This window comes from Arachis stenosperma, chromosome 5 (genome assembly GCF_014773155.1).
Source record: "Arachis stenosperma cultivar V10309 chromosome 5, arast.V10309.gnm1.PFL2, whole genome shotgun sequence".
Taxonomy (NCBI): Eukaryota; Viridiplantae; Streptophyta; class Magnoliopsida; order Fabales; family Fabaceae; genus Arachis; species Arachis stenosperma.
The window spans coordinates 12,769,356-12,783,153 of record NC_080381.1 but is presented as its reverse complement, the minus strand read 5'-3'; the positions used below and the strand labels follow the sequence as shown (position 1 = coordinate 12,783,153).

Sequence of the window (13,798 nt, the reverse complement as noted above, 5' to 3'; positions counted from 1 at the left end):
TTTATATTGAGTCAACAAACAAAATGTTGAGCTAGTTCTAACTTATTATGTTAGATACATGATTAAATGACACTTTAGCTTTATATTTTAGTTTTTAAATAAGTAAAAATAAAGTCGTTCTAAAAAATGAAAAAAGATATAATGAATTGCATATCATATGAATTTTTTTTTTACTTTGTTTAAGTCTCAAAATAAAATGACGCTATTTAGTCATATATCCAGCATGACAAATCAGAGCCACCTCATCGTTTAGTTCATACTAAAAAGAATTTAAGGACCAACATAATATTTAAAATTGGATTTTGAAAATCAATATAGATAATTTTATATTTGAGAGACTAAAATAATAAAAACTATGAATTTAAGAGATCACTCTAAAAATTTAGTCATACTAAATTTTAAATCTTAAATTTTTATATTTATTGTTATATGCGTTAACAAAATAACTAATTTTAAAATTTATGATTTAAACATAAATTTGAATGAAAAGAAATTATTGTGTAAAAAAATTTATATTTCAATATATCAAAATTGAACATAATTTTATTATGAGGAGTGCTAGCAAAATAAAGTGAACCATGGCAACATATTGTTGGCACATGAATCATGATGCAGTTCGTGTCATGGAAACAGTGACATTAATAAACATAGTTGTCTCCTTAGACATAATACGGGTTAAGATTCTTCGGTAGCGGCAAAAAGCATCTTCGATTATGGCTTCTCCAAAGTGGGTGGTTAGCAAAGGTTCAGCAACAGAGCGCATGAGGTTTGCAACATGGTATCCTCCATCATCGGAGCCATCATCATTAAAAGGATTCCAATGTACTTCAGAAACCTCTAAGCGATCGATGCTGAATGAGCCTTCTTTCATAACCTCTGATTTCACTTCAGATGGGGATGGTGTGTATTGAGGGATGTTGAATCTGTCCACTTCTTCTTCCTTTATAATACCCTTTACCACCACATAAAAATAAACAACTTTTATTTTGAGTTAGGTATTTATTGTTATGGAAAAAAATGATATAGTACCTAAGTAATAATAGTAGATGTATTATGTGGCACTTATAAAATATTTATTTTCAATTTTATAAAAGAGGTTTTCACTCTCAACACTCAAATTTAAATAATTTAGACAAAAAATTTATACGCATCATGAAATTGTCGTTGGTAATATTAGTTTGTGTACATTATAAACTTACAAATGATTTAATTTTGGTTAATTAAAGATGTACCTCGAAGACCATTTCATTAAGAGCCATGGCAAGAAGTTCCCAAATGTAGCAACACTCTTTACTAGATGGGTCATCACTTCTTCTTCCCAAAAATGTTAGAATCATACAGCCCCCTTCAACCACCTCTTCAGCACGACACTTGAGAAACAAAGAGAAGTCTCTTTGAAATTGCTCATAATAGGCCTCGAAGACGTTTGAGGGACTTGTGCTCGCCATGTAAATTTTCCCCTTATTGTTCACTACACCTTCAGGAACCTAATTATTCAATAATCACAAGAAACCAACAATATTTTATTCTTAAATCAGAAAAAAAAGGTATCCCACTTCAATATAAAAAAAAAATCAACTATGTTAGGTATGTATTAAAATTAACTTTTAAAATTAATTATGATATCAGTATAAAATATATATTAAAATATAATATACATATTAAAAATAAATTAAACTATATATTTATTTATATATAAATATAATAACTAATTTTAGTAGTTGATTTTAATATATAAATAATATTTTTGAAAAAAATTAAATTTTATATATAGAATTAATACTTAAAATGGTCGATAAAATTTTACCATTATTCAGTTTATTCCTCCAATTTTCAGTTGAACCAAATTATACCCTAAAATTAGAAGACAGTGACTCAAATTGGTATCTCCGTCTATTTTCGTCACAAAAAAATAGTGTGGCACAATTAAACGACATCGTTTTTTAATTTACACCTAAACGACGTCGTTTTACTCCCACTTCTTTCTCTTCCTCTTCAATGTAAGACCATCCTACCACCCCATTACCACCACACTCAATAACATATTTTCAACTCCACCACCCTCCTCACTACCACCACCACCATCTCTCTCCTCCTCCTTAACAGCGGAACAGAAATTTATGTGAAACTTTGTCATTCAAAGCTTTTTTATTGAAGAAGATAAAAGTGCATACTGCCTAAAATTGGAGAAATTATGTTGTGTGTCTGGTTTCTGTTCTTTACGCTAACATCTTCAAAATCTTTAATGTTTAGTTCTATATGGCTTAAAAAGACTAGACATCATCTGGAGTGAAAAAGACGAATTCATAGATTTGTCTAACTTGAGAAAATTGAGAATCTTGTATTGTAATAAGATAGAAAGGTTGATGAGAGCTATCACACTTGCAAAATTTTTAAAACTAAAGAGTATAAAATTGTTTTGTTGAGGAGGAGGAGAGTGGTGGTGGTGAGGATGAAGAAGGCGGAGTTGAGAAGCTATGATTGAGAGAACTAAGAATGGGATGGTGGGAGTTCAGATATTGAAAAGGAAAAAAAAGAAAAGTGGAAGAGTAAATAAATGTCGTTTACGCGTAAAATGCAAAATGACGCCGTTTAATTTTGTCACGTTATTTTTTTGTGATAGAAAATAGATAAATGGGTCAACTATTTGAATCATATTTTAAAATTTTAAAATTTTATGATACAATTTGAATCAATTAAAAATTAAAAGATTAAATTAAATTAAAAGTCAAATTTCACATACCATTTTAAATATTAACTTTGTATATGTGTAGCTAATTTTAAAAAATTTTCTAGCGTCTAATTAATTAAGGTGATGAATAGGATACGTAGCAGTATGAATAATTATAAAAAAAAGTGGGTTTTTTTTTTCACGTGCGTAAAATTTGATTGATGGGATATTTTTAGATGACTCATAATATTTATGAAAATTATTAGGGATTTAAGCCATGTGAGATTACTTCAACAGTAGTGTTTCCATAACTTCTTCAGTAAAATCCCTAAGCTTCCCACAATGAAGGCAACTTCAGCAACGTCAGGTAACCCTAGCTGCGCTTATGGCACTCAGTCCCTCTTGAACATTTAAAAAAGGGGAAAAATGTAATTGATGGGTGTTGTTAAAACCAATGATTTGTGAAAAAAAATAGCAACTAAAAAATAGTATGTATTTATATATAAATATTAAAATATATATTATTTAAATTATTTTTAATATATATTTTATATTTTAATATATATTTTATATTAATAATTAATATAGTAATTAATTTTTAATATATATTTAATATAATTATTATTAATTAAAAAAATAAAAAATTGTCAAAATTTATTATTTTTTGTTATTAATTAATTACTTATATTTAAAAATATAAAAAAAATATGTTATTAAATTAGCAGATTAAAAAATTAAATTAATAATTAAATAATTATAAAAAATAATAAATTCTGATCATGTTTGATATTTCTCTTAAATTAAACATAAATCCATACTGTCTAGTTAGGCACAAGATGATAACCTGAGATAGCCATTGAAGGCTGTAAGAGGAATGAACAAAATCCAAAGACTTGGTTGGAAAGATCCTGCCATAGAAAGAACCAGGAACCCCACTGAAGTAACATGGACCAACCCCACCTTCCACTTGTTTACTTAACTGCTCTACGAATAAGTCAAGCGACTTGAAGATGTTGTTGAAATCGTTCCCGGGAAGATCATTCATCAACACCTGGTATTCTGGAGACTCATCATCATGCTTCAGTTCTCTGCAAAGCTTCTCCACCGCCATGATAACCTCAGATACCACAAGCAAAGTGTTGGGTCCCGAAGAGCAACCCAAGTCTGCAATGACTAGGCTTCTCGGCCTTCTGCTGCAATACACCTTCCTTATGGCTTCCTCTCTCATCCCTTTTGTCAAGCAAATCACCTTTCGCTGTATGGCGCAAACAAAACAGTCATTTTATTCCATCTCAGCAATATGGGTCAATCTATAATACCTCACCATTCATTAAGATGAGTTAAATAGTTTACTCTTGATTTTCCACACACACACACACACACACACATATATATATATATATATATATATATATATATATATATATATATATATATATATATATATATACCTGAAGAAAGGAGTTTCTTGCATAGCTTGCTTCTCCATCGCCTCCATTCATGTGCAGTACATGCGCTACGTCCATTATTTTTCTTTCCCTTTTATTCGTTTCACTCTTTCGCTCTATTACAATTGAATGCCTCAATATATATGATCAAATCAAACATAGACCCCGACACTATATATAGAAATGTGGAAGCTGAACCAACTCCCATTAAATAATGGTTACCTTCTGAATTAGTATACGTACTAGCTCTAAACGAACATACATGTGAAGGATGGATCCGTCTAATTAATGTGATTAATAAATCTTTTTCGAACTTTGTGTGTTGTCAATTCTTGACGGAACTTATTATAGGGAGTGTTTGTTTATTGGCATGAGATACTCAAACTGGAATATAGAAACACATAATTGTATTTGACAGATAAAATATAAACAAAAATATTGTGTTTAAAAATATTAAATTAGTGTATTATAATATTATATATCAATTTTAATAGAAAAGACACAGAAATATTAATAAGAGATACAACTTATTTTTTATTTTTTTATTTTTATTAATTTTCTGTAATTATATGTTTTATTATTATATTTTTTCTTCAAATTTTTTGAAATAAAAAATGAAAATAAATTAAACATTCACGATTTATTCTAATTTATCATCAAACAAAATATAAAAATACTAAAGTGAAAAAAACTTATCACCACACTTTTTTCTCATCACACTTTAAAAGCATGGCCAAAAATGGTCAATGACCAAGCTTTTACGAGAGTGACCATTGATTAGAGATTTGACCACGCTTTTTCTTGTTATAGAGAAAAAACAGACACACTTTTATGAGAGTGACGATTGATTAATGATTTGGTCACACTTTTTTTTGTCATGCTTCAAAAACATGGCCATACAGAAAAACAGGCATGCTTTTGAAGCGTGGCTAGTTTGTTTTTTACAGTCACATTTTCAAAGCGTGTCCATATCCTCTAATTATTTGGACACCCTAAAAAAGCGTAGTAATATAGTTCACACAAAAAATTTAATTTTTCGCTAATTTTTTTCTACAAACACTTTAATTTTTTTTAGAACTACGAATCCTATTGAAAAGTGAGAACCCTCAACCCTCACTTTCAACATTCACTCACATTGTGATGAGAACCTCAAACATTAATCCATCTTCAACTTCATCACTGAGAACCCTCACAATATCGTCTCTCCCAGCTCTTTCTCGCACCCTCTATCACAATCGCCTTCTTGTACTTCCGGATAACTTCAAGAAGTTTTTGTTCTTCTTGATTGGAGAGATTAGTTGCAACTATCACTAAAAATTTATTGTCCTCATCAAGGAATACATATTTGACATGAGGTGGAAAAGGTTTCAAATCTTTCCTTACTTCTTGGTATGGTAGTCTATCCTCCTGGTCATAGGGATTGGTGATCAGGTACGTTCATCATCGTCATCAAATTCTCCCACCTTTGAGCTCCCTTCAACATTTAAATATCCTCGAAGCTCATGTTTGGTATCTACCATGAGTTTTTCCCCTTCTCCATCTTCAACGGAGTTCTCATCTCCATCAATCAATTCATTATTAGACTCCTCCTTGACAAGAATGGGTTGAGGGTCTACCTTCTCAAATAACTCGCCTACCTTTGGATTTATAGCATCAATGCTATACTTGAGGGTTGATGAAGGCGGCAAAGGTGGACCATTAGGTGTCACAAGTTGGGAAGGAGCAAGTTTGTTAGTGGTAGAAGAGAGTGTTAAACAGGATAAGACCTCGGCAAGAATTACCATGCAATTGTCTTGTTTCCTTTGAAATTTTCGTTGTTCTTGAATGAAGGCTTGAAGATTTCTCTCTCTATGAGGAAGGTCGCATTGAGTGGGTTGATGGTAAAGGTTAGGTTGCTCCCTACATGATGCCTGATAGGGTGAATGAAGAGGTGTTCATGGTTGAAATAATAAACGGACTTGGACGCTTAGTGATTGTGGTTCATGTAGAGGATATAGAGTATAAACATGTAGAGGAGAAGGAAGGTTATAATGATGGTGTGTCCCACTAGGTAAGAGAGGTTAAGAGGCATTAAGATCATAGGGTCCGTGTAGATGTCCTTGTTGCCAAGAATTTCTTACTTTCGACCCTCTTTCAATTTGGCCTCCCATACTTTGAGGCAACCCCATGTTGATATTGTCATCCCCTACAACATGATAATAATCAAATTCCAAGCCAAAAGGGTGATAGCTCATGGTGAAAAGAAAAGATAAGATTCAATAGTATTAACAAAAGTAATGAACAAATAAATATATGTCCTAACTATCACTATTTATCCAAGACTAGACAAATAAAAATCAATAGTTACTACTACTAGTTAGATAGAGGCGCCATCTACCAATTAATGTCAAGTGACAAACAAAAATCAAGTATTCACATTATTCACATATTCACAACAACTAAAATTATAGTACTCATTGCACTTGTATTTTTTCGGCAACGGCACCAAAAATTTGGTGTGTGTCGGATGGTCGGTTAGGAATTCTCTTCCTCCAAAAAGGAAGAAAAGATGGATTTTAGCGTTGCATGTATAGTCTCAACCGACAAGGTGACTCACAACCAAAGTTTAGATTAGATATGTCACAAATTAAAACCAATTAAATTCAGGAGTAGAATTCTGAGTCGTCTCCCAAGAACTAGTGACCACAAGTACACAATTTCGGTTGTAAAGATCAAGAGGGTTTCCAATAAAGAAGAAACAAATAAAAGAACAAAAGAACAACCCAAAATTGCAATTAACAAACCAATAAAAAAATTAAAGAACTACCAATGTAATATGAACAAGTAAGATATAAAAGTGATTGATGTATGTGTGTGTGATTCAAAGCATAAGTGGAATCTTGGCTTGGGATGAGCTAGGGAATTCTTTCCTTGTTGTAACCACAACTATGACAATTATGATGGATTAATCTCACTTAGTTAACCCTCAACATTGAGGAGTATGTCAAGTAAGCATAATTATTTTTAATCCACAAATCCTAACTCACTTGCTGATTGCCTTAGCAAAAAGCTAGCGTTAGTGGAAATAAGAACGATTAACAATCCATGAATTATCACTAAATGTTGGATATTACAAGTCTAGTAATCCATATGCTCATTTTTCCCAACGCAAGAGGTGGAAATTTAACCCATAATCAAAATTGACATTTCCACAAATACTTGGTGGGCATAAACATAAAATATGGCAAAATTGAGAAAATGTTTGAAACTATGAACAACAAATGATCAAAATCAACAATAATAACTCAACCGAGCATATAACAATCATCAATCATCAAAGTCATCAACAAGAAATCAAAATTGCAAATAGTATATATATTAACAATATGTCCTTAACTACAAGAAAGAGTATCAAAATTGTAGCTATAAAAGGAAGCAATTAAGAAATACTTACAATGGAGGCAAGCAAAAATTTAAGATCAAAACTGGAAATAGCACTTGAAATGTAAACCCTAATGGAAACCCCTAAGAGAGTTGAGAGAAAACTTAGAGAAAAACTAAACCTAAAGCCTCCTAACTATCTAAAAACTACTCCTAATGATATGCTATGTTTCTCCAAGTGTTTTCCCTCCAATATGAGCTCTAGGCCATCAGATTTGGGTCTCAAAAGCCCCCCAAAACGCGATCCACATGACTTTTAAATGAAGTCACGCACCAGTACCTGTGCGTACGCACAGGTGTGTGCGTACGCACACATGGCCGAATCCTCAGGTTGTGCATACGCACAAGAGACTATGCGCACGCACACTTCGCAGTGATTTTCTCTTTTGTTTCTTCATGCTTCCTCCTTCTTGCATGCTCCTCTTCCATTCTCGCCAAGTCATTCCTACCTTTTACAACTGAAATCACTCACCAAAATATCAAGGTATCGAATGGGATGCAAATGAGATAAAATCAATTAATTTAAGCATAAAAGAGCATGTTTTCACAATCAAGCATAATTTAGGAGGAAAACTCAAAGGCATGCTATTTAAGGAAATAAGTATAGGTTTATATGATGAAATCCGCTCAATTCCAACAACCATCAAATATGGATTCATCAATATGCTTTGTGAGTACTTCCAAGACTAATGTAAAAAAAATATGGGTTTAAGGAAGATCCCCGGTATAATTCTATACCAATAGGAAATTTCTCTATTACACCACCTTGAGTCTTTACATTAGTTGTAGTCACATCATACATTTCTTTAATTGCACGAATATATGCGATCTTTATTCTCTTCCATAAGACCTTCCTTGGCACCCTATCGTACGCATTTTCTAAATTAATAAACACCATATGTAGATCTCTTTTATTATTATGATACATCTCCATCACCCTTCTTAACAATTTTATCGCTTCAGTGGTGGATCTGCCTGGTATAAAACCAAATTGGTTCTCTGTTACTTGTGTCTGTTGTCTCAACCTCTGTTCTATCACCATTTCGCATAACTTCATGGTGTGACTCATGAGTTTGATCCCTCTATAGTTTTCACAACTTTGTATATCCCCTTATTCTTGTAGATAGGTACCAAGGTGCTCTTTTTCCACTCATCTAGTATCTTCTTTGACCATAAAATCCCATTAAAAAGTTTGGTTAACCAACTGATGCCTTTATCTCTAAGGCCCTTCTAAACTTCAATCATAATATTATCGGGTCCTACTGCCCTGCCATTTTATATCTGCTTTAGAGCCTCTTTTATCTCGAAGTCTCGAATCCTTTGATAGTAGTTAAAATTTTGATCTTCTTCCCTCGTTCATAACCGAACAAAACTCGGAAGAGTTTTCTGTTCTTCATTAAATAATTCGTAGAAATAGTTCTTCCACCTTTCATTGATCTTCTCATCTTGTGCCAAAATCTCTCTGTCTTTATCTTTTATGCACTTAACCTGATCCAAGTCTCTCGTTCTTCTTTCATGGCTCTTTGCGATTTTATATATACATTTTTTCCCTTCTTTCGTGCCTAAAGACTGGTAGAGACCCTCATATGCTCTTGTTTTTGCTTCACTTACAACCACTTTTGTCTTTTTCTTAGTAGCCTTATATTTTTTTCAGTTATCTGCATTACGGCCAAAGACCACTCCTTAAAGCACTCCCTTAGTCTTTATCATTTCTTGTACACTCACATTCCACCATCATGACTCTTTGTCTCTTAGTCCTATCCCACTAGATTCCACAAAACTTTCTTTTGCTGTTTTTCTAATAACTTCTGCCATCTCCCTCAACATTTTCTCCGCGCTTCCATCCCTCTCCTACTTTTCCTCTTTTCCTACCTGTCTTAGAAAGTTCTTTGTTTCTCACCTTTCATCCGCCACAACCTCGTCTTTGGGTTCTTCGTATGATGTCTTTTGCTTAACTGAAAATCCATGACGAGCATCCTATGTTGTGTTGTTAAAATCTCTCCTGAAATAATTTTACAATTAATGCAAAATTTCCAGTCGACTCTCCTCAACAAGAAGAAGTCGATTTGAGAGCTTGTCATGCCACTCCTATAGATTATAAGATATTCGTCTCTCTTTTTAAAACATGTATTTGCGATGAGAAGGTCAAAAGTTGAGGAAAAATCCAAAATAGTTTTACCCTCAATATTGACCACCCCGAAACCATAGCCTCCGTGAATACTTCCATACCCAGACACTTCTCTTTCAACATGGTCATTTAAATCTCCTCCTAAAAAAATCTTATCTCCTGAAAGTATATCTTGGATTAAACTATCTAGATCTTCCCGAAAACTCTATCTTGTGTTGTTCGTCTAAACTCACTTGCGGTACATAGACGCTAATCACATGAAAAGTACCTCCTTCCACCACAAGTTTGATAGAAATGATATGATCTCCCACCCTCTTGACATTCACTACGTTCTTCTTCTACTGCTTATCCACGATATTACCTACCCTATTCCTATTCTTCATCTTTCCTGTATACCAAAGTTTGAACCCGGAAGTATCCAACTCCCTAGCCTTCGCACCGACCCATTTTATTTTTTGTAGGCACATGATGTTAATCTTCCTCCTTGTCATGATATCCACCACCTCCATGAATTTTTCTATTAGAGTGCCTTTGTTTCATGTCTCGAATCTCAACCTTTTGTTGCTCTGGCCTTTACCTTTACATTTTTCTTTGTGAACTAGTTTATTTACCCTCGTCTGTTTATGAAAACGCAAGAATCCTTGTTCATTTAACACTATACCTGGACACTGATGCAGCAGCTCTTGCTCATTTAACACTGTATGCGAGTCATACAGCACGTTGCTTTCGGGCAATGACCTAACTTTAGTGCAATAACGTCTTTGATCCATATTATGAAGATTTGACTAAGTTTTTATGTTGGTTTTTGAAGGCCTAACACAACCCTCCTCTTTTATCCGAGTTTGGGATCGGCTATAACAGGTATAGCTTAGGTGGAGTTGGATCCTAGCATTTGGAAATGTTAAATAAATAATTTTTGTTCATTATTTGTTTGTTTGAGTAAACTCAGATGTCGCAATAAAGGATAATATTATATTTCGTTTTAAGCAACTGTTCTATGTCTTTACTGTGCAAAACTTTTCAAGATGATACGTGAAGAGAATGAAACTGATATTGATATTGGAATTCTTACTGTGATGCTTCCACAAGATGCTGGTGAAAACATTAGAAGTCATATACAAAACAAATTGATAGGTATGTTTCACATAGGTAAAGTTAAAATGGCTATTTTGGTACCTGTCTGGTTTTGTGTCTCACGTGATATACGTTGCACTCTTAAGTGTCTGTGTAGTTATACTCTCCGTTGCGCCCATTCGTTGATGTAGCGGAAGTATTTTTATGGCTTATGGCTATTGGTACCATCCTTTATGCTTCTTATTGGTCTGCCTGGACAACCAGAGAGGCTGCCGTTGAGCAGGAGAAGCTATTAAAGGTTACTTGGTTCCTTTTCATGCCAATTTTATAATTTTCTTTTTGCTAATATTTTTTGTTCTAATTTTGCTCCTTCGGAAGAAAGAGTTTGTTAACGCAAGTATTAAGTAACTAGTTAAGGAATCAAAACATAAGCACTTTTTTATTTTATAAATCTAAGAAGAATGTAGTCTGTCCTTCTTTTGACAAACTTGTTCGGTGGCTCTGTTATTTATCATGGTAAGTCTTCTACTCTTGTAGGTCGATCTGGCAATTAATTTGTAGGGTTATGTGTGAATGAGCCAATGAGGTACTGTCATGTTAAGTTTGTTGCTGCTTATTAGTGCACCATGAGCAGCCACAATATTATAGGTTTCTTCCTCTTGACCGAATCTGTAACCTTCATTAACAGATTCATTTTCTGTGGTTTCCCTAATCAAACTAGAAGTTACCAAGGAACCGTGCATTGCACTGAATAGGGAGCCGCCGAATACACCAGCTACGCCTAACATATGAAATGGATGCATAAGAATATTGTGTTCAGCCTGAAATACAATCATAAAATTGAAGGTACCAGAAATTCCTAGAGGCATACCATCCGAAAAGCTTCCTTGATCTCTTCCCGCGTGCCATAAATGACCTACGAATAGGAAGAATCCTAGAACAAAATGAGAAGTAGCTAACCAACTTCTAGGAGAGACATAATTGACTGCATTGATCTCGGTAGCTACGCCACCCACGGAATTTAAAGAACCTAAAGGAGCATGAGTCATATATTCCGCGGAACGACGTTCTTGCCAAGGCTGTATGTCTTTTTTAAGTCTACTCAAGTCCAAACCATTGGGACCTCTTAGAGGTTCTAACCAGGGAGCACGTAGATCCCAAAAACGCATAGTTTCTCCCCCAAAAATTACTTCTCCGGTCGGGGAACGCATTAAATATTTACCTAAACCGGTAGGTCCCTGAGCGGATCCTACATTAGCCCCAAGACGTTGGTCTCTAACTAGAAAAGTAAATGCTTGAGCTTGAGAAGCTTCTGGACCAGTGGGCCCGTAAAATTCACTCGGATAAGCGGTATTATTAAACCAGACAAAGCAACAAGCAATAAAGCCAAAAACAGATAAAGCACCTAAACTATAAGACAAATAAGCTTCTCCGGACCATACAAGTGCACGCCGAGCCCACGCAAAAGGTTTGGTTAAAATATGCCAAATTCCACCAAGTAAGCTCCAATTTTTTCTTTATTTCATCCATTTTTTGTATTGGTTCCACTAAAATATATATGTAATAATTCAAAAGCAACTCTTATTTTTGCTATTCAAATTTATGGGTTTCTGATTCTTAATATCAATCCCGGCCCGGTATCATATAAAAAAATTGAGTAATACTTTTAGCATTTCCAAGAAGTAATTGATTAAATAGTTGGAATAGTTGTAATAGTTAACAAATGATCGGTAGTTTCTACGAGAAGCTTTTTCTGTATTTTGAAAAGATTGGTAGTCAACCCCAATCTTTTTTACATTTTAACCATGATTGCAAATAAATGAGTTCAATAAAGAACTTAGAAATCCAACTTTGAAAAGAGGGGAAAAAAGGGAAAATGGGTGTTAAAGGGGTTCCGCGGTTACTCATTTTCGATATATAACTTTGGTAAGAGCCAGTTCATCTAAATAGAAATCTTAGGAAGAATTAGGTTGGAATAGGAAAAAATTTCCTATCTTTTTTTCATCCCCTTAACAAGAATAAGGTAATAATTTCACTATTTGGGTGATTGACAGAGTATTTTGTATTTAGTATGCATAGAATAAGGTAATAATTTCACTATTTGGGTGATTGACAGAAAAAAAAGACTCTTTCGTGGTTGATAGAGTTTTCTTTTTAAATAAGATATGGAAAGACAAAAAAACTGCAGAACCCGAGTTTGAGGGATGGGATCTCATATCCTTTTTCTTCTGTTGTAGTATAGTAAAGGAATGGAATCCACGACTAAATCTAATGATAAAAAAGTGAAAGGGCATTCTAAGGTAACTCGTTTTTTGTTTTAAATAAAAAAATAGAACAAATTACATACAATAAAAAAGAGGGGGGCCCGATTTTTTTCCGATTTTACTTCCATTGTAGGTAATGTATTTGGGTTCAAGGCCCTTCGCGCCCTACGTCTGGAAGATTTGCGAATCCCTATCTCTTATATTAAAACTTTCCAAGGTCCGCCTCATGGCATCCAAGTTGAAAGAGATAAATTAAACAAGTATGGTCGCCCCCTATTGGGATGTACTATTAAACCAAAATTGGGGTTATCCGCGAAAAATTACGGTAGAGCAGTTTATGAATGTCTTCGCGGTGGACTTGATTTTACCAAAGATGATGAAAATGTGAATTCTCAACCATTTATGCGTTGGAGAGACCGTTTCTTATTTTGTGCCGAAGCAATTTTTAAATCCCAGGCCGAAACTGGTGAAATCAAAGGGCATTACTTGAACGCTACTTTGATATAAAATTGACAACCAAATGTTTATAGTTTCAGATGGTTTCAACATGCTGGGCAAACATTTATAAAAATCCAATTTGTGGTGATGATGTTTATTGGTGGTGATAGCTCGGGTAGCTCCAAATACTCGTGTAATGCATATATGTCTCAGTCAACCAAAGGTTTAATATTATTGCTAAAAGAGCATGCAAGTCATACTCATATTACGTACAGTTATTATTGAGACACACTGATTTCAATTCAACATGGCTGTTTGTTTTTTGAATAGGTCATGGGTTGGAAAATAATTAGGG

At 33.8% G+C, this 13,798-nt stretch overlaps 1 protein-coding gene across 1 annotated transcript; it reads right to left on the bottom strand.

The window, feature by feature from the left end:
- Positions 1-556: 556 nt before the first annotated feature.
- Positions 557-4,261, bottom strand: LOC130982698 (S-adenosyl-L-methionine:benzoic acid/salicylic acid carboxyl methyltransferase 3-like). The gene is made up of 4 exons (XM_057906767.1): positions 4,123-4,261; positions 3,516-3,926; positions 1,233-1,487; positions 557-952 (listed from the first exon to the last, which is right to left on the bottom strand). The coding sequence occupies exons 1-4, from the start codon at positions 4,195-4,197 to the stop codon at positions 605-607; spliced, it is 1,089 nt and encodes a 362-aa protein (XP_057762750.1). The 5' UTR covers positions 4,198-4,261; the 3' UTR covers positions 557-604.
- Between the last annotated feature and the right edge of the window lie 9,537 nt (positions 4,262-13,798).